The sequence below is a fragment of the Felis catus genome, chromosome B2, assembly GCF_018350175.1.
Source record: "Felis catus isolate Fca126 chromosome B2, F.catus_Fca126_mat1.0, whole genome shotgun sequence".
Classification (NCBI taxonomy): Eukaryota; Metazoa; Chordata; class Mammalia; order Carnivora; family Felidae; genus Felis; species Felis catus.
In genome coordinates, this window is record NC_058372.1 from 89,195,289 (window position 1) to 89,221,888 (window position 26,600).

Genomic DNA, 26,600 nt, shown 5'->3' on the forward strand with positions numbered 1-26,600 from the left:
AATTTTTAATTGAGTCTTAAAAAGTCCTTTCTACTTAAAAAAAAAAAAGTCACAATAAAACATTTATGGAACTGTATAGAAGAAGTATGTCCAACATAATCCAAATTTCTTGATTTTAATGTTTGAATTCAAATCCAGCATACATTTAACTATCCATTTGCTTTCCAACAAACTAAAATTTAAAGGAAAAAATACATTTTCTCTTCCCAAATATAAGTGGCATAAAACTATATTTGGTTTCTTAAGTCAGAAGCATAAATGCCTTTAGCTAAAACCCAATAAAGAACACAGATAATGCAGACTCCTTTAAATTAAAACACATTACAGCATGTTTATATATATATACGTGCATATATGCTGGATGAGTATATATAATTTGTAAAATGAAGTAAAATATGCACATTCTATTTATATAACCAAGGCTGAGGAATTTAAACGCCTAGATTATACAATACCTTGACAAAACTTTTTTTTTTTACCATATATCATAAAATAATCCCTTGAAAGTAGCTACTAGATGAAACAACAAAAACTTTTATCTAAGGTTCAGCCCTTTTTATGGACTTTCTTTTCTTCATGATCCTCTCACAAAAGGGAAATTATATATTTTTTCCAAATGTGAACACCAGACTTTCAAGCCATAGTATGCAGAACTTAGAAACCATTCATTTCTTCAACTCCTCCTGAGCACCTGCGTTGGTGGAGTCCTGGCCTCTAAGCTCCTCTGTTTCCCCCTTGAAAACGAACTCATCAGGCACTGGGTGATCCTGTACCCCGGATTTCACAGCATGAGCTGCATAGTTAAGACTGGTGTTTTCACTCCAATGCCAGTAACCTGAGAATGGGTTGTAGAGCATTCCTGCCACACTTTGAACTGACAGACCATCTGAAAATAAATAAATAAATAAATAAATAAATAAATAAATAAATAAATAAATAAAATCAGAAAGAATAGATGTAATAAGTATTTATCTTCAAAATGCCAAGACTCTAATGCAACTCTGTATTTAAAAAGGATTCCTGACTCAACAGGAAAAAATACGCACAGATCATTCCTTACTGTAACACAGAACATAAAACTCTAAAGCAGACTGCTTGGGTTCAAATCCCAGGCTGGCACCTATTAGATGGTGATGCTGAGCAAGTCACTTAACCTTTCTGAATCTCGGTCTTCTCACATGGACAGAACATATATTCATAGAGCTGTTGGAATTAGATGAGGTATGTGTATAAAGTAGCACAGTGCTCAGAATTTGGTAAGTACTTAATAAACATAAGCTGTTATTAGAAAACATCTGCCAAAAGTGATTCTTCCTATAAAGCATCTTAAAATACTTTTTCCTCCTCTGTTTTCAACAATACACTTACAGCAATCTTTAGAACTTCCTACATCACAGTGGACTGATAATAATCCAAGTAAAATCGATTTTGATATACTGTTATGTGAAAACAAAACCCGAGACATACATGAGTTTAAGTACTCAAATGGGATACCAAATGCCAACTAAATATTCTTACTTGACAGGAATTCCACATGTAAATCACAAGCTCACAATGTGCAAAGCAGAGCTAAGCACTGCAAGGCGTACAAAAAGGACAGTCTTGCCTTCATAGGCCACACAGGGGCTTAAAAATACCCAAAGAACCGTAATATAAGGCATGCTGTAAGTATCAAAAAATACTCAAAATGTGACCAAGAAGTTCAAAGTATATCTGAGTATGGAAGAACCAGAAAAAATAACATGTAAGATAAGCTGATACACACAGGGCCTCAACAGGACAAACTAAGGATGTGTAAGTAATAGACATTTGTACCTGATCCTTCAACAACTGAGGACTAAGCAAGCCAAAAAGTATTCATTGATCATCTGTGATTTGCTTGGCCCTCGGTTAGGTGTGCCCAGTAAGACAGAAGTGGTATCTAATACTTAATCCTACTTCAAGGACTTTATGATCTGGTTAAGAGATGAAACCACCATCCAAGGAACAGTGGCCCATTTAATTAAGGGCTAGGTTGTATGATTAATAATTATAGTACATGAAAAGTTCAGTTAGGCCTTGAAAACTGGAAAAATTCTCAATACTTACTTGATTCCAGAATGCTCTCTAGCTTTTCAGGTGATACAAACTTCTCCCATGTATGAGTACCTTTTGGTACAATACCTGCAATTTGCTCTGCAAAAACAATTCCCAAGGCATAGGACAGCTGTGTTTTGTTGATTGTGGTAATGAATAAAGAACCACCAGGCTAAAAAAAAAAAAAAAAGTATGGACAGAAGTAACATTTTAGATGTCAGGAGTATCATTTAGGTAAAGGCTTGGCTTCCTCCACCTCCTCCTTCCTTCCAAATAATTTAAGTGCAGTTAAGATACATAAGTATAAAGTGTAAGTTAGCAAAATACTTTTCTTTTTTCTTTTGGGAAACTCATTATTAAAGGCAGTCTACTACAGATGTACTCACTGGGTTTATGCAACAGTGCTTACAACTTCTTAAAATCACACTCCGGTGACATGTTTATAGTATATACTTTCTTTTATACGTATCAAATATTTTTATAATAAAAATATAGAAATGAGATCAGGCTACTCTTCCTTGTTACATGTCCACATTTACGGACTAACATATGTCAACACTGTTTTCTCTTTGGGTCCTGAGTCCGTCTAACTTGTTTGGTGCAGCATACAGCCCCGCTCTCGTGCAGGTAACGCTAAGGGTCCTCTGACAAAAATGTTAGTGATTAAGGTTCGAGAGTTTTTTGTTTTGTTTTGATTTTACTAGTGTAAAGAATACAAAGAGATCAATATAAGCACTTAGATGAATACAAACCATTTATGAGACTATTTAGTCTGCCCTTTTTTAGCGGCTGTATATGGTGTTTCCTATATTTATTCCCACAAATGGAAAACAGTAATGTCTCCTCACTATTTTACATATTCTCATTAGTCCGATGGGGATAAAGTCACAAAGGTTCCTTGCAAAATAATCATCTATACATATGTGTGCATACAGATATATAAAGAAAGAGAAAATATCTCAAATACCACCCCAAAACCAAAAAAAAGATGAGACCCTGAAATACTGCAATGTGCCTTTATATTAAAAACTGAAATGTAAGATATTAGATATATAAGATACTATTGTAACTTTTCTATCTAAAACTCTAATATTCTAAAATATCTTATTAAGAATCACTTATATATGGGGCTCCTGGGTGGCTCAGTTGGTTGAGCGTCTGACTTTGGCTCAGGTCATGCTCTCATGGCTCATGAGTTTGAGCCCTGCATCTGCCTCTGTGCTGACAGCTTGGAGCCTGCTTCAGATTCTGTCTGTCTCTCTCTCTCCCTCTGCCCCTCCCCTGCTCGTGCTCTGTATCTCTCTCTCTCTCTCAAAATAAGTAAACATTAAAGAAAATTTAAAAAAAAAAAAAAAGAATCACTTATATGTTAGGATGCCTGGGTGGCTCAGTTGGTTAAGCGTCCGACTCTTGATTTCACTTCAGATCATGATCTCGTGGTTCGTGGGATTGAGCCCCACATCTGTGCTTACAGCACAGAGCCTGCTTGAGATTCTCTTTCTCCCTCTCTCTCTGCCCCTCCCCTGTTTGCCCTCTCTCTCCAAAAATAAATAAATTTTAAACAACAACAAAGAATCACTTACATGTCAATTGTATCTCAGTAGAGCCATGGAAAAAAATCACTTATGAATATCTAGTCTGTGTCCTACAAAATCTTATTCTAAGGAAAAAGGGGTAAGCAATGGTCATTTTTTAAATAGGCTTTTTATTAATGCAAAAATTAGTTTTAAATTCCACAATGCCAGCATTCCTATTACGTGTCAAAGAATCTCCATTCACATATACTGACTGGTATATAACACAAAAAATAAGGAGTTTTGCTTGGAAGATAGAAGATAAGCCTAATAAAACCCATCCAAGAGGAAACACCAAGAAACTGTAACAGATTGAAGGAGACTAAGGAGACGCAGCAACTAAATGCAATGCAGAATCCTGGATTGGATCCTGAAGAGAAAAATGGCATTACCAGAAACACTAATGAAATTTAACAAGGTATGGGGGTGCATGGGTGGCTCAGTGTGTTGAGTGTCAGACTTCGACTCAGGTCATGATATCACAGTTCAAGCGTTCGAGCCCCGTGTCAGGCTCTGTGCTGACAGCTCAGAACCTGGAGCCTGCTTCTGATCTGTGGCTCCCTCTCTCTGCCCCACCCCCGCTCACGCTCTGTCTCTCGAAAATGAATAAACATTAAAAAAAAAAATTTTAACAAGGTCTGCAGTGCAGTTAATAGTATAATGTGAATGTTAATTCCTCAGCTTTGAGAAATAGGGCTAGGACTATGGTGAGGCAGGTGATGTGCCTAAGGAACAAAATCGAAGGAAGCACTCACTTTCTGGAGTGGGCAAGTGCAGGGCTGGCATGTAGGCATGGATGTCTCCTTCAGCTTTGTGCCCCTAGTTCCTGTCCTTACTATGAAATGTTAACAGGAGAAACTGGGGGACAGATATATGGGAACATTCTGTACAATCTTTGTAATCTTCTTTAAAACCAAACTTATTTAAAAAGGAGTATTTCTAAAAAGCTCTAAATACGTAAGAGCTAAGCATTTCGTTCTTTTAGATCTTGACCTTTAGGGTGTTACCTCTACATTAACAACAGAGTTAGAATAACAACAACAACAGCAACAATACTTTAGGATTGGAACCACCTTGAGAGGACTATGTCTGTGGCAAATTATGTAAATATAACAATGTAATGAGAAGAACCAGACTTGGAATCAAAAAATTAAGTGACATTAAGCCCCACTTAAGTGCCTAGTGAACTCTGACATAAAGCCCAAGTGACCTCTGGATTCCTGAGGTAAGATGGTAGACTTGGAGGATCCTGAGCTCATCTCTTCCCACGAACACACTAAGGCAACAACTACATTAATGCACTTCATTCTGAAGCCTGGCAAAACAGCTCTCCCACAGCTAAAGCTATAGAGAAAAAGCCACATTGAGAAGGGTAGGAGGGGCAGAGATGTGGTAGGGAACGAAACCCTTGGCACGGTAACCTATAAATTGGAAGGGATATCACAGGCTCAGAGGTCTACCTTGAGAAGCAAGGGGATCAAGTCCCACCTTGGACACTCCTAGCCCCAGGGACCCACACTGACAAGATGAACCCCCATAATGTCTAGCTTTGAAATTCAGAGGGGTTTAACTCTGGGAGAGGCAAAAGTCTATAGGAAACCAAGACTATTCTTAAAGGGCTAGCACAATACCTCCACCGGGCCAACATCCAGCACATAGACAGCAGTTTGAGAAGTACCGATGTTATACATGAAGGAGATTTATTGACTAATTTTAGGGCATGTGCTAGAAAGGCAGGAATCCGCAGGAGCTTTCTTCAGCAATGGAAGTACTGGTAGGTGCCATTTTCCTTACCTTTCTTCAGCCCAGCTGGCCTGATACTTGTGGGAGCCAGTTCTGACACTCTCCATCTATCTTGCTAACACCACTCACCCTGCCCTGGCATTCCCCTGTGGACCTATCTGCCCTGGAAGGTGACCCTCCAAAGTGACTCCCACCCTGCCACACCCAAAGCTACTGCCCCACCACACCTAGTGGCACCACTCCTACCCTGGGGAGTGGATGGGCAGCCCCACATACCAGCATGTGGGCAGAAACTGCAGCTGAGCCACTCAGCCAGCGTGGCTGGGAAACTGCCCTGTATGCCAGTATACCTGCGGAAGTCACAGCTGGTCACTGCAGACAGCTAGGCTGAGGATCAACCCTGCCTACCAGAACTTGCAGAGTTATAGCCCAGTCACAACACGAGAGCGCACAAAGCCCATACAGGGGACACCCAGACAGTCCCAAACAAGATAAACCCAAGGATATCCACACCAAGATACATAATAATTAAAATGTCAAAAAATGAAGACATGCCAGAAGGGAGTGGCATGATATACTCAAAGAGATGAAAAGAAAAAACCTACAATTAAGAATACTCTACCTGGCAAGGTTAATATTCAGAATTGAAAGACAGATAAAGAGTTTCCCAAACAAAAGTTAAAAGAAGTTCATCATCCCTAAACTGGCCTTCTAAGAAATGTTAAAGGGATATCTTTATGCAGAAAAGAAAAGTCCATAACTAGAAGTAAGAAAATTTTAAAAGGTAAAAAATTTCACTAGTAAAAGCAAATGTATATATAGTAAAAGTAGTAGATTAAGCATTATAAAAGCTAGTATAAAGGTTAAAAGACAAAAGTAGTGGGGCGCCTGGGTGGCTTGGTCGGTTAAGCGTCGGACTTCGGCTCAGGTCATGATCTCACGGGCTGTGAGTTCGAGCCCCGCGTCGGGCTCTGTGCTGACAGCTCAGAGCCTGGAGCCTGTTTCAGATTCTGTGTCTCCCTCTCTCTCTGCCCCTCCCCTGTTCATGCTCTGCTCTCTCTGTCTCAAAAATAAATAAACGTTTAAAAAAAAATTAAAAAAAAAGACAAAAGTAGTAAAATCAATTATATCTACAAAACTTAGTTAAGAAATACACAATATAAAAATATGCAAAATAAGGTGTCATAAAATGTAGAGGGGGTAGTAAAAATGTAGTGCTTTTAGAATATGTTCAAACTTAAGTGACCATCAACTTAAAATAGACTTCTATATATGTAGAATGTTATATATGAACCTTCTAGTAATCAAAAACCAAAAACCTATAAGAGACACATGAAAAATAAAGAGAAAGGATTCCAAGCATAGCATTAAAGACAGTCATCAACCACAAGGATAGAAAGCAAGAGAAGAACAGAGAATAAAAAAAAAAAACACACACACAAAAACCTCAGAATACAATTAACATAATGTCATACCTATCAGTAATTACTTTAAATGTAAATGAACTAAATGTTCCAGTCAAAAGACACAGAGTGATGAATGGATAAAAACACAAAACTTATCTACTTGCTGCTTCTAAGAGACTGGCTTCAGACCTAAAGAGCATAAAGACCGAAAGTGAAGGGGTGGAAAAAGATAATCCATGCAAATGGAAGCAAAGAAAAAGAAAGCTGTAGCAATATATACATCAGACAATAGACTTTAGAACAAAGACTATAACAAGAGACAAAGGGCACTAATAATGATAAAGGAATCAATCTAACAAGAAAATATAACAATTGTAAATATATACACAACCAACAAGAGAGGACCTAAACACATAAAGCAAATATTAACAGACATAAATGGAGAAATTGCCAGTAATATAATAGTAAGAGACTTTAATACCCATCCCACATACATCAATAGATAAGAGCATCCAGACAGAAAATCAATAAAGAAACAGCTCTTTTGATTTATACATTAGACCAGATAGACTTAATAGGGAGATACAGAACATTCATGTAAAAATAGCAGAATAGGGGCACCTGGGGTGGCTCAGGCAGTTGAGCGTCCAACTTTGGTCCAGGTCACGATCTTGTGGTTCATGAGTTCAAGCCCTGCATCAAGCTCTGTGCTGACAGCTCAGAGTCTGGAGCCTGCTTTGGATTCTGTCTCTCCTTCTCTCTCCGCCCCTCCCCTGCCCGTGCTCGCTCTCTCTCTCTCTTTTTCTCTCTCAAAAATAAATTTAAAAAAACATTAAAAAAAATTTTAATAGCAGAATATACATTCTTTTCAAGTGCACATGGAACATCCTCCAGGATAGATCTCCTCAGGCCACAAAACAAAAATCAATCAATTTAAGAAGACTGAAATCATATCATCTTTTTTGACCACAACAGAAATAAACTAAAAACACTGGAAAAAACACAAACACATAGAGGCTAAACAATATGCAACAAAACAACCCATGGGTCAACAAAAAAATCAGGGAGTAAACTTAAAAAAATACCTGGAGAGATATGAAAGTGGAAACAAAATGGTTCAAAATATTTGGGACACAGCAAAAGCTGTTCTAAGAGGGAAGTTTATGGCAATGACTGACTCTAAAGAAACAAGAAAAATCTTAAATAAAACAATCTAACCTTACACCTAAAGGAACCAGGAAAAGAATAAACAAAGCCCCAAGTTAATAGAAGGAAGAAAATAATAAAGATCAAAGCATAAAAACATGAAATAGAGACTAAAAAAAAAAAAAAAGAAAAAGAAAATATCAATGAAACTTAAAGCTGGTTCTTTTTGAAAACACAAACAAAATTGATACACTTTTAGCCAGACTCATCAAGAAAAAAAAAGAGGATTCAAATAAATAAAATCAGAATGAAAGAAGAAAAGTTATAACTGGCACTACAGAAATGCAAAGGATTATAAGAACAACTATGAAAAATTCAATGCCAACTAACTGGACAACCTAGTAGAAATGGGTAAATACCTAGAAGCACACAATCTTCCTAGCCTGAATCAGGAAGAAATAGAAAATCTGAACTGATCAATTACCAGTAAAAAAATTGAATCAGTAATTTAAAAACTCCCAAGAAACAGAAGTCCAAGATCAGATAGCTTCATAAGTGAATTTTACCAAATATTTAAAGAGTTAAAGCCTATCCTTTTCAAAACTATTCCAAAAAATAGAAGAGGAATAAATGCTTCCAAATTTCTTGTATAAGGGCAGCATGACCCTGATACCAAAACCAGACAAAAACACTGCAAGGAAAGAAAATTAAAGACCAACATCCTAATAACCAAATTCAATAATACTTTAAAAGGATCACTCACCATGATCAAGTGGCATTTATTTCAGAGATGCAAGAACGGTTCACTATGTGCAAATGAACAAACATGATACAAGACATTAACAAAATGAAGAATGAAAATCATATGACCATCTCAATAGATGCAGAAAAAGCATTTGACAAAATTTAGCATGTTTATGATAAAAATGTTCAACAAAGTGGGTATAGAGAGAACATATCTCAACAGAATAAATCCATATGTGAAAAACCCACAGCTAACATCACATTCAATGATGAAAAGCTGAAAGCTTTTCCTCTAACATAAGGAACAAGGCAAGGATGTCCACTCTTGTCACTTTTATCCAACGTAGTACTGGAAATCCTAGCTGTAGCAATCAGCCAAGGTAAAGAAATAAAAGGCATTCCAATTGGTAAGGAAGAAGTAAAACTGTTACTATTTGCAGAAGGAAGAAAATGACATGCAGATGACATGTTATATATAGAAAACCCTAGACTCCACCAAAAACTATTAGAGCTAACAAATGAATTCAGTAAAGTTACAGGATATAAAATTAATTTAGAGAAATTGGTTGCATTTCTATACACTAATAATGAACTAGCAGAAAGAGAAATCAACCTCATTTACAACGGGTTCAAAAAAGAATAAAATACCTAGGAATTAATTTAACCAAGGAGCGAAAGACCTGAACTCTGAAAATTATAAGACAATGATGAAAGAAACTAAAGACAACACAAATAAATGGAAAGATACACCATGCTTACGGATGGGAAGAATTAATATTGTTAAAATGTCTACATTACACAAAGCAATCTATAGATTCAATGCAATCTCTACCAAATTCCAAAAGTATTGGTTAAAGAACTAGAAGAAATAATCCTAAAATTTGTATGAAACCTCAAAAGACCCCAAATCTTGAGAAAGAATGAAGCTGGAGGTACACAACCCAAGATTTCAAACTATACCACAAACTACAGTAATTAAAATAATATGGTACTGGCACAAAAATATATCAACAGAACAGAATGGAGAACTCAAAAATAAATCCAAGCTTATATGGTCAATTAACCTACAACAAAGGAGGCAAGAACATACAATGGAAAATGGTGCTAGGAAAACTTGACAGCTATATGCAAAAGAGTGAAACTGGACCATGTTCTTACACCATACATAAAAATAAACTCAAAAAGGATTAAAGGCCTAAATCTAAGACCTGAAGCCATAAAACTCCTAAAAGAAAACATACGCAGCATGTTAAATAAAGAAAACACATGCAGCATGTTAAATAAAGCATCAGCTTTAGCAATATTTCTCTGGATTTGTTTTCTCAGGCAAGGGAAAGGAAAGCAAAAATAAACAATTGTGATTACATTAAACTAAAAAAAAAAAAAAAGCTTTTGCACAGCAAAGAAAACCATCAACAAAATAAAAAGGCAACATACTAAATGGGAGATGTTTGCAAATGATATAATTGATAAGGAGTTAATATCCAAAATATATAAAGAACTGCTACAACTCAACACCAAAAAAATCAATCCAATTGAAAAACAGGTAGAAGACGTGGATAGGCATTTTTCCAAAGAAATATAGATGACCAACATGAAAAAGTGCTCAACATCACTAATCATCAGGGAAATGCAAATCAAAACTCTAATTAGATATCATCTCACACCTGTAGGAATGACTAGTACCAAAAAGACAAGAAATAACAAGTGTTGATGAGAATATGGAGAGAAAAGAAACACTGTGCACTGGTGGTGGGAATGTTAATTAGTACAGCCACTGTGAAAAACAATATGGAGGTTCTTTCAAAAAATTAAAATAGAAATACCATAGAATCTAGCAATTCCACTTCTGGATATTTACCTGAAGAAAACAAACACGAATTTGAAACACATATGCACCCCTATATTTACTGCAGCATTATTTACAATAGCCAAGATATGGAAGCAATGTAGGTGTCCATCAATACATGAATGGATAAAGAATACATTGTATGCCATCAAGTATTACTCACAATAAAAAAAAAATAAGATCTTGCTATTTGCAACAACATGGATAGACATAGAGGGAATTATGCTAAGTAAAATAAGTCAGACAGATAAAGACAAACACTATATGATTTAACTTACCTGTGAAATCTAAAAAACAAAACAAATGAACAAACAAAAACTAGAAACATACTCATAAATACAGAGAACTGGGGATTGCCAGAAAAGAGACGGGTGGGAGACAGGCAAAATAGGTGAAGGGGATTCAGAGATATAAATTTCCAGTCATAGAACAAGTAAGTCATGAAGATGAAAAGTACAGCATAGAGAAATAGTAATACTATAATAACTTTTTATGGTGACAGATGGGAAGTACACTTATTGTGGTGAGCATTTCATAATGTATATAATTGCAAATCAATATGTTATATGCCTGAAACTAATACAATATTGTATGTCAACTATACCTAAATTAAAAAAAACCCAAAAGACCAAGTAAACTCTGATATCTCTCAAATACTGATCTCCTTTGGTCCAAGTTGGTCACACCAGTACCAATACCAGTACCTGCTTACTGGTCACACCAGTACCAGTACCTGATTACCTTCCTCATCTGGTTGTAGGGAAAATCAATGAAATCATATATATGAAGTATTCTTTTATAAGCTAAAAACTGTTATATACATCACATACAGAGATACTTAAGAAATGCTAAGTCAACTTACACTACTAATGGTTTTTATTGATTTTTAAGTATTAATCCAAATCAATTTCTTAATAATTGTCATTCAATATCTTATTTTTTTATTTTATTTTATTTAAGTTTATTTATTTTTCACAGAGAGAGAGAGTGCAAGCGTGAGCTAGGGAGGGGCAGAGAGAGAGGGAGACACAGAATCGGAAGCAGGCTCCAGGCTCTGAGCTGTCTGTCAGCACAGAGCCTGACGCGGGGCTCGAACTCACGAACCGTGAGATGATGACCTGAGCTGAAGTCGGACGCTTAGCTGACTGAGCCACCCAGGCGCCCCTCATTCAATATCTATCAGGTATTTAATCCGGATTATACCAATGGAAAACTACCACTTTAAACCTATTGTTTATAATATAATGTTCAGCACCAACACTTCCCAAGATTCTTGGATATAAAGATACTGTATCTGGAAAACCCTGGTATTGAGTGCAAGCTGAGAAGCAGAAGTAACTGCCAGCAGAGATGCTATCCCCTAATCTTAGCTTCCTGGTTTCAAGTATTATGAAATATTTATTGCTATGAATACATACACACACTCAAAAAAAAAAAAACAAACAAACAAGTAAACCCAGTAAGTCTTACTTTTAACACTTGACAGCAGCACTGTATAAATGTTTCTAGATCAATCACATGCTCTACAACTTCAGAAGCTACAACAGCATCAAATGCTTCTGTTGTCTCTTCCACAATCTCTTCCAGGGAACATGCTCTGTACTCTATTCTCTTATCTAGGATTGGATCAAATGATTTATGGTGCTGTGCTGTCTTAATGTTCTCATCCACAGGATCGATTCCAGTAACTGAAGCTCCAAGCCGCCCTAGAGGCTAATTGGATAAAAAACTGTTATCCTCAGGAAGAAAACAGAACACATGTTGGCAATAAAAAGCTTATCAAAAAGGAAACAAGATTAATCATGAGGGAATAATTATTGGAGACTGTTTATGGGTACATGGAAGTTCATTAGACCATTTTCTCTAGTTTGTACACATTTAACAATTACCATAATAAGAAGCTTAAGAGTGAATAATAATCACAACAAAAAAAACCTATGAAGAATTATTTGAGAATAGCGGGGAGCCGGGGGAAAAGTTCTATTTTAACTCATTTTATTTTAGTAGGCTCCACACCCAATGTGGGGCTTGAACTCACAACCCTGAGATTAAGAGTTGTATGCTCTATCGATTAAGCCAGCCAGGCACCCCTCTATAGATACAATTACAAGCACATAATACAGTATTAACATATTTAAAGTGCACAAAAAGTTATTGTGTTGATAGCAGACAACAAAATAGAGCTGCCTGTCATAAATATAAGTTAAAGCAAATATTTTTTAAAGGGAGTGAATGAGTATTCTTCCAAGTACTCTAAAGCACTTGAGAAGAGGAGAGAACCCCACAAGCAGGCAATACTCTTAGGTTTTGATACTGAAATAAATGCAAAGGAATAGCTTATCATTGCATTTAAACCAGTGGAAACTGCCTAATCTCTTAGAAGAGACAAAAAAATTATCAAAGCTATTTGAATGACCAGTGTCTAATTTTGTGCAAAAACAAACAACAAAAAAACAACCAAAAAAATCCTCACTATAATTTTCTGAAATTTTTATATATATTTTTTAAGAGAGTAAAAAGCATGTATTAATGTTACAATGGTAATGTTACAATGGTAAAAATATTAAGAACATTATGCATTTTGTTTTTTTTTTAACAAACAATACTATTTATTAAACAAATAAATGAGTCAGAAGCCTACTTTTTCTCAAAATCTTTCCCAGTTAAAAATGGCAGGAAAGTTGTAAATTACTTACTTCAGTTAATAATCCACCACCACAGCCAACATCAAGAATCTTCATCCCAGACAAAGGTTTGCCTGGCTGGTGATCAGCAACTGTTTTTAAAAGATTGTCTCTTTTTTAAAAATCCAAAACATATAAAAGAAAGTTATTAATTTTGTCAATAAAATCTTAAAAAAATTTTTTTAATGTTTATTTATTTTTGAGAGAGGGACGCAGATAGAGTGCGAGCCGGGGAAGGGCAGAGAGAGCAGGAGACACAGAATTGGAAGCAGGCAGCACAGAGCCCAATACAGGGCTCAATTCATGAACTGTGAGATCATGACACCCGCTGAAGTCTGACGCTTAACCCACTGAGCCACCTACGCAGCCCTGTCAATAAAATCCTAAAAGTGTACAATTTTCAAGGAAACATTAAACTCTTATTTTAAATGGATTATTGATTTTGGGGGGTAAAAAGACCTTTTATTTTCAGCATTAAATTACTTTTTTAATTATCAAAAGCAGTAATAATTATGAGTTGTTACTTTAGTAGTAATCTAAAGGAAAACTAAAAAAAAAGTTTTTAGTTTTTATCTGCTTGAAATATGTCAACTGGGGCATCGAGGACCTACACTGTCAGTACTAACTAGACCCATTTCATGTCAGCAACAAATAGGCTATTTTATAGGGCTTAGACGTAACATACTGGTGATCTATATTTTCAGATTTTACCTATAGTCCCTTCTAAATTGATTCTCTTTTGATCTTCTAAGTTAGTAATGTTTTCATGATCATGTAAATAGGCATCCAAATCAAGTTAACTTAATTCTAAAATAGTAATAGTAATACTTTACCACATTCAAAAACAGAAGCACGCACACATACACCCATAAATATATACCTAACATACTGTAAACTAGACTTTTAAGTTGGACTATATATGAATTTTATTTATACTTTAATGAGGATACCTTAGAATATCTTTTTTGTCTTTTCTTTTCTTTTTTTTAAGAAGGCTCAATGTAGGGCTTGAATTTACAACTCTGATATTAAGAGTTGCATGCTCTACTGAGCCAGCCAGGTGCCCCAGGATCTTTTATTGCTATTAACACTGACTGACTTATAAGAATAACCTACATAGTGGTTAAGTAGATAATATCAGAATGTTATACAGAGAGGATCAATTTCAAATGAAGTCCAACCCATTCTTCACAGATGGGCTAAAATGACTCCTTTATATTGTAATTTAGATCATATCACTCCCCTTCAATGGCTTCCAATTATGCTCAGAATAAAATCTACATTTCTAACCATAACTTATACTTCCTTGGATAATCTGTTTTAGTGTGATGTCTAAATACAGACAAAGAATACAGTTATTCTCAAACGGAATGTGCATCAGAATCACCTGAAAGGGTTGCTAAAACACAGACTGCCAACCCCCCAGGGCAGGAGGGCCAGGGCAAGACCTGAGGATTTTGTATTCCTCACAAGTTCCCAGGTAATACTTATGTTGCTAGTCCAGGGCCCACACCTTTTGAACCGTGGATCTAGCCTAACAAAATGATATTTCTACCTTTTTCTTAGTGTTTCAGTGATGCACTAATTCAGGGGTAATAGAAAGGTGATAATATACCCCTTTTGCTTCACTGAGTCTGGATGAACCAGCAAAAAACAATGAAGAAGTTCCTTAACGGCAATCTGAGTCAGACATTCTGTGTCTATAACGGTGCCTTGCTCATACTGGCTGCTCAAAAAATTTCTTTAAAAATTTTTAAGTTTATTTATTTATTTTGAGAGAGAAAGAGAGGGTGGGAGGAGCGGGACAGAGAGAGAGGGAGAGAGGTTGAGAATCCCAAGCAGGCTCTGCACTGTCGGCACAGAGCCCAATGCGGGGCTGGAGCCTACAAATAGTGAGATCATGCCCTGTGCCAAAACCAAGAGTCTGACGATTAACTGACGGAGCCACCCAGGTGCCCCTAATAAATAAATAAATGGACAAAAAACCAAATTAACAATTCCTTGATAAATGGAGTCTGATTAACCCTTGTCTTTATCTCCCACAGAAAACTAAGTTTCTGAAGAACATGGATTATGTTTCAAATGATGAGTATCTTAGTAGAGTTCCCCAAGCTTTGTACAAGATAAGTTCTCAATAAATATTTGTTGAATTGAATTGTCACAGTAGTATATTCCCTTTATCAAGACTGCCTAGGGGCGCCTGGGTGGCTCATTCAGTTAAAAGTCTGACTTTGGCTCAGGTCATGATCTAGCCATCTGTGAGTTCGAGCCTGGCTTCAGGCTCTGTGCTGACAGCTCAGAGCCTGGAGACTGCTGCGGATTCTGTGCCCCCCCCCCGGCCCCCGCCTTTGCCCCTCCACCACTCATACTCTGTTTTGCTGTCTCTCAAAAATAAATAAATGTTAAAAAAAAATTTTTTTTTTAATTTTTTTTTTCCAACGTTTATTTATTTTTGGGACAGAGAGAGACAGAGCATGAACGGGGGAGGGGCAGAGAGAGAGAGAGAGACACACACAGAATCAGAAACAAGCTCCAGGCTCTAAGCCATCAGCTCAGAGCCTGACGTGGGGCTCGAACTCACGGACCGCAAGATCGTGACCTGGCTGAAGTCGGACGCTTAACCGACTGCGCCACCCAGGCGCCCCCCAAAAAAAAAATTTTTTTAAAAAGACTGTCTATGGCACAAAAACAGACACATAGACCAATGGAATAGAATAGAAACCCCAGAACTAGACCCACAAACGTATGGCCAACTCATCTTTGACACAGCAGGAAAGAACATCCAATGGAAAAAAGACAGTCTCTTTAACCAATGGTGCTGGGAGAACTGGTCAGCAACATGCAGAAGGTTGAAACTAGACCACTTTCTCACACCATTCACAAAAATAAACTCAAAAGGGATAAAGGACCTGAATGTGAGACAGGAAACCATCAAAACCTTAGAGGAGAAAGCAGGAAAAGACCTCTCTGACCTCAGCCGTAGCAATCTCTTACTCGACACATCCCCAAAGGCAAGGGAATTAAAAGCAAAAGTGAATTACTGGGACCTTATGAAGATAAAAAGCTTCTGCACAGCAAAGGAAACAACCAACAAAACTAAAAGGCAACCAACGGAATGGGAAAAGATATTTGCAAATGACATATCGGACAAAGGGCTAGTATCCAAAATCTATAAAGAGCTCACCAAACTCCACACCCGAAAAACAAGTGAAGAAATGGGCAGAAAACATGAATAGACACTTCTCTAAAGAAGACATCCGGATGGCCAACAGGCACATGAAAAGATGTTCAACGTCGCTCCTTATCAGGGAAATACAAATCAAAACCACACTCAGATATCACCTCACGCCAGTCAGAGTGGCCAAAATGAACGAATCAGGAGACTATAGATGCTGGAGAGGATGTGGAGAAACGGGAACCCTCTTGCACTGTTGGTGGGAATGCAAATTGGTGCAGCTGCTCTGGAAAGCAGTGTGGAGGTTCCTCAGAAAATTAAAAATAGACCTACCCTATGACCCGGCAGTAGCCCTGCTAGGAATTTACCCAAGGGATACAGGAGTACTGAGGCATAGGGGCACTTGTACCCCAATGTTTATAGCAGCACTCTCAACAATAGCCAAATTATGGAAAGAGCCTAAATGTCCATCAACTGATGAATGGATAAAGAAATTGTGGTTTATATACACAATGGAATACTACGTGGCAATGAGAAAAAATGAAATATGGCCTTTTGTAGCAACGTGGATGGAACTGGAGAGTGTAATGCTAAGTGAAATAAGCCATACAGAGAAAGACAGATACCGTATGTTTTCACTCTTATGTGGATCCTGAGAAACTTAACAGAAACCCATGGGGAGGGGAAGGAAAAAAAAAAAAAAAAAAGAGGTTAGAGTGGGAGAGAGCCAAAGCATGGGAAACTGTTAAAAACTGAGAACAAACTGAGGGTTGATGGGGGGTGGGAGGGAGGAGAGGGTGGGTGATGGGTATTGAGGAGGGCACCTTTTGGGATGAGCACTGGGTGTTGTATGGAAACCAATTTGACAATAAATTTCATATATTAAAAAAAATAAAATAAAGTAAAATAAAATAAAATAAATTAATTAAAAAAAAAAAGACTGTCTAAACATCAAAGTTAGTATAAAATGACCTTGATACCATAGGATCCTGGTTCCTTTTCATAAGGATTTAATTCTAATTAACCTGAAATTGTCCAAAATGCTGCAAGTTAACTAATAAAATTTTAGGTAATGTTATTAGATTTTAGGTAATGATATTAGAAAATTAATGACTTCAAACAATGGACAATGAAAAGAATGTCTCCCTCCAATTTCCAAAGCAAACTTAAAATGGAGCATTTTGAACCTAAGAGAAAACCAAGAGAAAAATAAACTAAGATACATATTTTAAAAATATGTATTTTATTTTAAAAATAAAATAAGATACATTATTGAAAAGAATTATATTTTAAAAGACTGAAGAGTTTCTGGAACATTACCTAATAAATGGCACCCTCAGGTCATTCATAGAATGAAGAGGTGCATATATTCCTTGTTCATCCCACCACCTGTGAGCCAGGGCCAGGAATGTTTTTACCTCACTGCTGTCTACAGTGGTCCGAGAAGTACTGTACAGTCTTGTCCAAGGGTACCTAAGAGGTCAAAATAAAGAGCCAGGGAAAAATAGACATTTAAAACAATGTAACGGGATATATTATGTAGGCAGATATTCTAATTTATAATTTATTAGATTTTAAATACACATGTTGCTCATTTTTGATGCTTTAAAACCAAGGTTTCTTATAATCACACTACAAAAAAATATATACATATTTATAAACACACACATATATACACATATATATTTATACACATATATATTCACAGATGAAACAAAGTTAATTTGCTTTCAGAGTAAATTACAACAAAAATGGAATGCTACAAAACTTGGCCTTCTAGGTCACATCTAACAGCAATGATGATAATAATAATATAAATAGGAATAGTAGCAATAGAAGTAGAAATAGTAATAGCAGTCATTTATTGTGCACTTACTAAATGCCAGGTACTATTTAAGAACTCCACATATGTCATATGTCATCTTATTTAACTGTCCTGGTAACTCTGTAAGGTAGATACTATTATTACCCCTATTACACAGAAAAGAAAAGGGAGGCTCAGAGAGATTAAGTCAGAGTAGAGCCAGGATCTGAACCCAAGCACCCCCATCTTTCTTCATTTCTAGTGCTATCACCCTAGTCCAAGCTACTATCGTCTCTTGCTTGAACTATTTATTGTCCTAGCTGTCTGCTAGGAAGCTGCCTGCTTCCTACCTCACCCCCACCCCCACCCCCACCAATCTGTTCTCTACAATGCATCCAGAGTGTACTGAAATATAAATACAATCATGCTATTTTTCCACTTAAAATGCTTCCATGGTTTCCCAGTGACATGAGGAAAAAAACTCAAAATCCGTAGCACAGTCCACAATGCTCTGAATTATTTGGTCCCCAATTTCTTCCCTCCCCAAACCCACTTTCCACTACTCTACTCATCCTCCCCATTCCAGCCGCATGGGCCTTCTCTCATTTCCTTGCAGGGACCCTACTTGCTCCATACTCAGATACTTTGTATATGTTGTTCTCTCTGCCTGGACCATTCTTCTCACATTCCCTTCCCTCCTCTGCATACCTAATTAATTCCTTTTCATCCTTCAGATCTTAGTTTAGATGTAATGCTATCTAAGAAGTCTTCCCTGACTCTCAAAACTGGGTCATATTTTAACCTCCATATAACTTTGTATTTCTTCATGGAGCTATGTGACAATTTGATTATGTCTCCTCACTAAGCACTACGAGGGCAAGACATGGACTGTCTCACTTACGATTTTATTCCTAGAGATTAGCACAGTTCCTAGAACACAGCTGGTACTCAGGAAACATCTGTCAAATGAATAATCTAATAAAAAAAGGCCCAGGAAAGTATAGAATTCACCTAATTTTTTTTTAATAAAATGGGGTCACACAGGGACTAAATAGGGATCAGATACTCTACCATATTCCATGTCAAAGTATATAATAGGAAAACACTCCAGAAGTTCTTGGGTAAGAAAGAATAAGGTTGTTACATTAGAATAAGTAATGCCTTCCTTTCAAATTTTTACCATGTTTTTCTTCGCTACATAGAGAACATTCTATACTGATTACTTATGATCCTTTTAAGAGTTAAATATCATGCTTCTTTAATACTGTCTTGTGAATATTACCCTCTTTTTTCCATGCTTCATGAAATAATCAATGTCTAATTTATAATAGGTAACAGCATGTGGTTGGTCAGTTGACTACCAATGATTTTACATACACCCAATTTCAAAGGAGCTAGCTTATTTACAAGTAGACCATGCACTTGGGAAACACAGTTCATATCTTAACTCTATGCAGTATTTTTCACAAGGTTAGAAATTGCTTTATAAAATACAAATACAGAAAGACATTCTTTGATTCAGTCTTGCCACCTAGAAACTGTATAATTACCCACCTGATCATATTTATGTTGTACCCAAATCCTTCATGATTTGAAGCACTGCATTATTTCTATCTTGTCACAAATGAGGAAGTAAAAAGTACGTCTCTAGGTAATACAGTCTTACATTAAAAATAAAAGCCATATTTAAATATGGATGAAAGGTATGCACTAGATGCATACTGTATTACAACTTTTCTATAGATTTGAAATTTTCCAAATTTAAAAGTTGTTGGAAAAATGAGAATATTTAAATAAATAAAAGATACCTTAATCGAACCATATACACTATTTCATACTAACAGTGTTTATTAAACACAATCAATACTAAACTATTATTGTACATAATTATGTAAATTTTTGCCACAGGAATGAATAAACTTACCTGTAAATTTTTATTCTATTCAAGCAGGCAAAAGTCATTCTATAGGATTTGAACCACATGATTCTGTATTCACTGAAAACCCATGGTTTAGTCTGTGGAGTCCAACTGAACTGATTCTCTGAATAAACTGAAAATAAAAATTATTAAATAAGCTCTATGCCCAACGGGGGCTCAAACTCACAATCTCAAGATCAAGAGTCACAAGCTTTACCAACTCAGCCAGCCAGGCACCCCTGAAGATAAAAATTAAGTGTCTAGAGAAAGCATTTCACAGTATAAATCCCTGATGGGCAGGGATTACACAATTGATAAACACAACTGATTACAATTGATAAACAAAAGGGTTTTCCCCTTAATTTGGGGTATTATTCTAAAACATAAAATAAAGTCTTGCATTCTGCCATCTGACTCTAATCAGAAATTTCTGAAATGTAAATTATCAAAAAAAAGTAATGCATATGTAAAAGTTTTTCATGCCATTCGTTTCTGCACCAGCATTATGCTGCACAATTATAAAAACTCATATTCAAAACAAAACTGTGACCTTTTAAAACAAGGATAATATGAATTCAGAGATTTGTCAAAACTAGCTCAAATTCTGTCACGTTAGCTACATGAAATGGATTCATACATAGGCTGAATACCCTTTACAAAGGAAACACTGTGTGTGTGTGTGTGTGTGTGTGTGTGTGTACACATATCATCCTAAAATAATCACTCATACAGTCTATATGTTCAAACTTACATAGAGACCTGCTTTATGAACTAGTTACTCTGCTGCGAACATAACAGTTGTTCAATAAACATTTAGACAAAATAGACCTTAGAGCAAATTACTAGGGACATTATAAAGTTCACTCAAATGATATTTTGACAATGGTGCAAAAGCAGTTCAATGGAGAAAATACTCTTTTCAATAAATGGGGTTAAAACAATTGGATATCATAGACCAAAAAAGAAAATTTAAACCTAAATCTCACTTCTTATACAGAAATGAACTTAAAATGGATCATTGATCTAAATGTAAAACCATAATACTTTTAAAAGAAACTATTGAAGATCTTCATGATTTAGGATTAGGCAGAGAGTTCTTACATCTGACACCAAAAGCCCAATCCATAATAGAAAATACTGATTAAACTGGAGTTAAAATTTAAAACTTTTGCCTTGCAAAAGACTCTGTTAAGAAAAACAAAAGACAAATCACAGACGGGGAGAAAATATTTGCAAAACACATACCCCACAAAGAACTTGTATCTGGAATATGTAAGGATAAGTCTCTAAACTCAACAGTAAAACCCAACTCTCATAAAACAAACAACAACAACAACAAACGAAGGAATCCAATTATATAATGGGTGTGGGTATACAAAGTGGGTATAGAAAGACACGAAGAGACATTTCATCAAAGAGAAGATACAGATGCAAATAAGCACATGAAGAGACATGAAGTATCAATCGCCATTAGAGGAATACAAATGAAGGCTACTACATGCCTATCATGTTGGCTAAAACTTAATCATCCTCGTATAACCAAGGCTGCACTGGGATATGAAGCAACTAGATCTCTTACATATTGCTAGTGGGAATGTAAAATGATACAGATACTGTGGAAAGCAGTTTAGCACTTTAACCTATTCAAGTTAAACATACACTTGTCATACAAACCAACAATTCCATTCTTGGACAATTTATCCTGGAGAAGTGAAAACTTATGTCCACACAAAAACCTGTATGTAAATGTTCACAGCAGCTTTATTCATAATAGCTAAAAACTGGAAACACCAAAATATCCTATGATAGGTGAATTGCTAAACAAACCGTGTTATACCCATATCATGAAATACAAATCAGAAATCAAATCTGATACAAGAACTTGGGATAGATTTCAAGGGTATTTATTCAATGGGTGGGTGGGGGGGCAATTTCAGAAGGTACATACTGTATGATTCCATTTATACAGCACTCTTGAAATGGTAAAATTATAGTAATGGAGAACAGATTAATGATTGCCAAGGGTTAAGGTCAGGGTAGGGTCTGACTACAAAGGAGTAGTATTAGATTTCTTTATGATTATGAACAGTTCCATATTCTGATTGTAGTGATTACACAAATCTATATATGTGGTAACACACACACACACACACACACACACACACACACACACACACACACACACACAAGTGCATGTAAATGTGGTAAAATCCAAATCAGGTCTATGGTTTAATAATAGTATCATACTAATGTCAATTTTATGGCTTTTACAATGTATTGTGGTTAAGATATTATCACTGAAGAATTGAATGAAGGGCATATTGAAATTCTCTGTACTATTTTTGCAACTTCTTGTCTTAGATTATTTCACAATAAAAAATAATTTTAAAATTAAAAAGCACAAAAGGGTATACTACAAAGTACCTCGCCTACCTTGCTTTTTCCACCTATCATGGTATCTTGGAGATTTCATAACAGAGCATAAAGAACTTCCTTTCTTCTTTTTTTTTTTTTTAAACATTTATTTTTGAGAGGGAGAGAGTGTGCACTAGTGGAGGAGGGCAGAGAGACGGGAGGACAGAGGATGTGAAGTGAAGCAGGCTCTGTGCTGAAACAGAGAGCCTGATGTGGGGCTCAAACTCATGAACTGTAAGATCATGACCTGAGCCAAAGTCAGAGGCTTAACCAAGTGAGCCCCCCCAGGCACCCCTCTCTTTCTTTTAGAGCTGCATAGTAATCCATTATATGGTTACTTCATAGTTTATTTAAGCAGTTCCCTATTAATGCATATTTATTCAGATTATTTACAAGTTCTTGCTATTTCCAAAACAGAAGACTGAATTCCACAGATGGGGCGCCTGGGTGGCTCAGTCGGTTGAGCATCCAACTTCGGCTCAGGTCATGATCTTGCGGTTTGTGGGTTCGAGCCTCGCGTTGGGCTCTGTGCTGACAGCTCAGAGCCCGGAGCCTACTTCAGATTCTGTCTCCCTCTCTCTCTGCCCCCCCCCCCCCCGCCCCCACTCACACTCTGTCTCTCTCTCCTTCAAAAATAAACATTAAAAAAATTTTTTTTTAAAAAGATTGAATTCCACAGGTAATTTCATATATTTTAGAGAGTACTTGTAGGTAAAATCCCAAGAATCACTGTGTTAAATGGCATGTGCATTTATAAATTTGTAATTGCCACTCATAGATGTTGAACCAGTTTGCAACCCCATGGGTAATATCAGTTTCTAGCACTGGCTTCCTTCCCCACACCAACAGCCCATGCAATGTATTATCAAATGTTTTCCTTTGTTAATCCAATAGGCGAAAAAGGTATCCCAGTGTTCTTTGAATTTATCATGAATGAGGTATAATGTCCCTTCTTAATTTAACGGTGCTATATCTGAATGTTTGTGTTCTCCCCAAATTCATTTGTTGAAATCCTAACCCCTAAAGTGATATTAGGAGATGGGGCCTTTGGGAGGTGATGAGGGCTCATAATGGAGTCTTCATACAAGACCCCAGAAAGCAAGCTTGCCCCTCCTACCATGTGAGGACACAGGAAGAAGGCTCCATCTAAGCACCAGGAAAAGAGCTTTGACCAGACACCAAATCTTGGAATTCCCAGTCTCCAGAACTGTGAGAAATAAATTTCTGTTTTTTATAAATCATCCAGTCTGTGGTATTTTGTTATAGTAATCAAATGGACGAAGACAAATGGTCATTTATATTTCACGGCTTGTCTTATCATCATAGTCTCTGAATATTTTTCTCCTGAGCTTTTATGGTTTTTTTGTTTTTGTTTTTTTTAATTTTGTTTTTTAATAGGATCTTCACAGTCTGGAACAAGGTCATTTCACCATTGTCAAAAAAAAAAAAAAAGTTTGTGCTTCTAGGCCTTTCCTCATGTTATTCTCTCCCACCATTTCTATCCGTACTACCTTTTAAGACCCAGTTCAAATACCACCTCCTTTATGACTTTGGGTAGATAAATGAAATACTGTATTAGAGAATTATGTAAACTGTGATATGCATATAAGAATATATAAGGTATGACTACGCAACTGAGCATCAGAGATTTTAACACAGTACCTGCTCTGTACTCAGTGATGACCCCTATCTCCCCTTCACCTCCCCTATTTCTGTAAAACTAGCCCCTTGGTCATCAGTATTGCCAGAATTCTCAAGAGCTATAAAAACCACCACATCACACCTGAAAGAAACTGAGTTGGTATTAATAATTAGAATCCTACCAATTCATTCTCTACTTTGAATCTGTGATCCTTCTGGTACTTGAGATTTTAAAGAAATGGAGGAAAACTTCATTTAATTCATTCAAAACATCATTTACCCAAAGCCTATAACATACTACACCGACAGTGTAAGACCTCTACTCTGCCAATATCTTAGTTCCAGTAATCATCACTTATTATCTGGATTACTCTTAAGGTCTCCTTGAGCCTAGTCTTGTCTGCCACCATCTCACTTTCTACCCATCTGCCAAGTGTTCTTTCTTAAACACAAGTCTGATTATATTGCTCTTTCAGTAATTTCCCACTGTCCTCAAGATAAAGTCAATCTCAGGAGGTTTCCATGGCCTTTCATTGACTTGTCATGGCCTGAAAAGTCTGTCTCATCCCTGGCCACTCTCCACCCTCACCTCCAGCCCTCCTTTTCAAGGAACACTTTGCAGTTTCCCAGAAATCTCAAGACACTCAAGATGGACCTTTGCCACTCCAACGACTTCTAAAATTGCCCAATTCCCTCAAGATAGCTTCCTAAATACCTTATTTAAAAAGTTTCCCTGATCCCAAATATGTATTAGATGCTCCTTTTATGTTCAGTCCCCAAATCTTAAAATATTTGTAATGTATTTTTCTGAAATTCTGATTATAAAAGATATGTTTACTGAAAAAATATATTCTGACAATATATAATGATAAAATGATAGATTACCGCTTCCACCACAGATCACTAATTTTGATGTAGCTCTATTCTCTCTCTCTATAGTTCCATTTATATATCTCTAAGTTTATAATACATACTGATTTGTAACAACTTTCTTAACGCTATATCCTAATCATTTTTCCAAGTGGACACACATTGATTTACATCAATTTTATTGGCTGCACCATTTTTCATTGTATTGGAGCACCAACTTATCAGGTCTATTGGTGGGCCTGGAAGTTTCCCGTTTTGCCCATTATATCCTAATCTTAGTTTTATTCTAACATTACTTAGAGACCTCAGAGGTATCATTCATTAAAAAAAAAAAAAAATTCCCAGTGCATGGCACACAGTATGTGTTAAATGAGTTTCAGGTAAAGGGTAATAAACTTAACTATCTGGTTAACACTGGAAGTTAAATAATCAAACGGTCTTCTACAATCATCAGTTTCAGTACGTTATTTTCTTGATCTTACTTGCCAATAAGGTTTGCTGAATTAACCAAAAAAAGTAATATGGCTGCCTTAAATTCTTTCTAAAAAAAAGGCAAGATACGTGCAAACAAAACAAAATACAACGCTATCAAGAATTATGAGACAGCAGAGCTGGTGTCTTGCCGCTGCGGCAAAGGAAGAAAACAAACGACCTTCAGACTCCAGCCAGCACGGAATGGTCGCCGGCTCCGGAGGCAAGGGCTCAACCAAAATGAAAACAAAGGTCACTGGCCAATTGGCGGCGGCCCGGGGGCTGCGCTCTCTTTGGCCAGAACCACTAGTCCTCAGATAGTTTTCCCAACCTGTAGGAAGGGCAGGGCGAAAGCCCAGGCCGGACGTTCAACGGAGAGCGCAGGACCGAAAGTAGCTTAGCGGTGTGACCCTGCACGGGGCTCAGCGACAACCCGCCTCCCTCTCCCGCGCCTGCGCAGAATAGCCTGCCCGCCCGGTGGGTTACGTGTGAGGGACCTCCACCCGGCCGACGGGGTTAAAGTGACACTCACCTGCTGACGTGATTAAGCGAGTACTCGCAGTCTCTGTGCCCCGGTACCTGGATATAACCACTCCTAAAAAACGATTCCCCGAGCAGCTTAGCTTGCGGCCTCCCCACATCGTGCGTGAAAGGATCCACCTCTTTTCCGGTCCCTCCCGCAAAAGATCCGCAACAGAAAGGTTCCGACCCACTCTCGCACTGTCTAGTGCCACTCTAAAACCATGGTTGCATTAATGGGTGTTACATATACGTAGGACGATAGTTCCTCTTCACGCTCAACATCCAAATTGTGCACGCAATATAGTAAAACATTATGTAGTAATTATATAATAAAATAGTAAATGTTTCTATTATAAAAGAACTTCAAGTCTCTATTATGCCTATTTCTATATGACCACCTCAAACCTCATGACCAAAGTAGTCATAGATGACACTACTTCGTACTAGCTTTTATTCCCGTACAGCTTTATTTCATATTTCAACGTTTATTTTATTTTTGGGACAGAGAGAGAGCATGAACGGGGGAGGGGCAGAGAGAAAGGGAGACACAGAATCAGAAAAC

The 26,600-nt window shown here is 36.8% G+C and overlaps 1 protein-coding gene across 3 annotated transcripts; it reads right to left on the minus strand.

The window, feature by feature from the left end:
• Positions 1-96: 96 nt before the first annotated feature.
• Positions 97-26,358, minus strand: COQ3 (coenzyme Q3, methyltransferase). Of its 3 annotated transcripts, none has more exons than XM_003986401.6 (7): positions 26,049-26,358; positions 20,126-20,252; positions 17,718-17,870; positions 13,235-13,334; positions 12,009-12,251; positions 2,089-2,248; positions 97-886 (listed from the first exon to the last, which is right to left on the minus strand). In XM_003986401.6, the coding sequence occupies exons 1-7, from the start codon at positions 26,155-26,157 to the stop codon at positions 666-668; spliced, it is 1,113 nt and encodes a 370-aa protein (XP_003986450.1). In that variant the 5' UTR covers positions 26,158-26,358; the 3' UTR covers positions 97-665. The 3 variants fall into 3 exon arrangements, with proteins under 3 accessions (XP_003986450.1, XP_006931962.1, XP_019686570.1); XM_006931900.5 differs by lacking the exon at positions 26,049-26,358 and adding an exon at positions 25,848-25,985; XM_019831011.3 differs by lacking the exon at positions 26,049-26,358 and adding an exon at positions 25,698-25,841.
• Positions 26,359-26,600: the final 242 nt, after the last annotated feature.

What these genes read in the sequence shown, in the direction of transcription:
- COQ3 (XM_003986401.6), bottom strand. Translation starts at nt 26,157, where the DNA reads ATGTGGGGAGGCCGCAAGCTAAGCTGCTCGGGGAATCGTTTTTTAGGA. An exon ending in AATAGAATAAAAATTTACAG is followed by an intron (nt 17,871 to 20,125) that starts GTAAGTTTATTC and finishes TTGACCTCTTAG; the next exon opens with GTACCCTTGGACAAGACTGT. An exon ending in AGAGAGCATTCTGGAATCAA is followed by an intron (nt 887 to 2,088) that starts GTAAGTATTGAG and finishes ATTTATTTTCAG; the next exon opens with ATGGTCTGTCAGTTCAAAGT.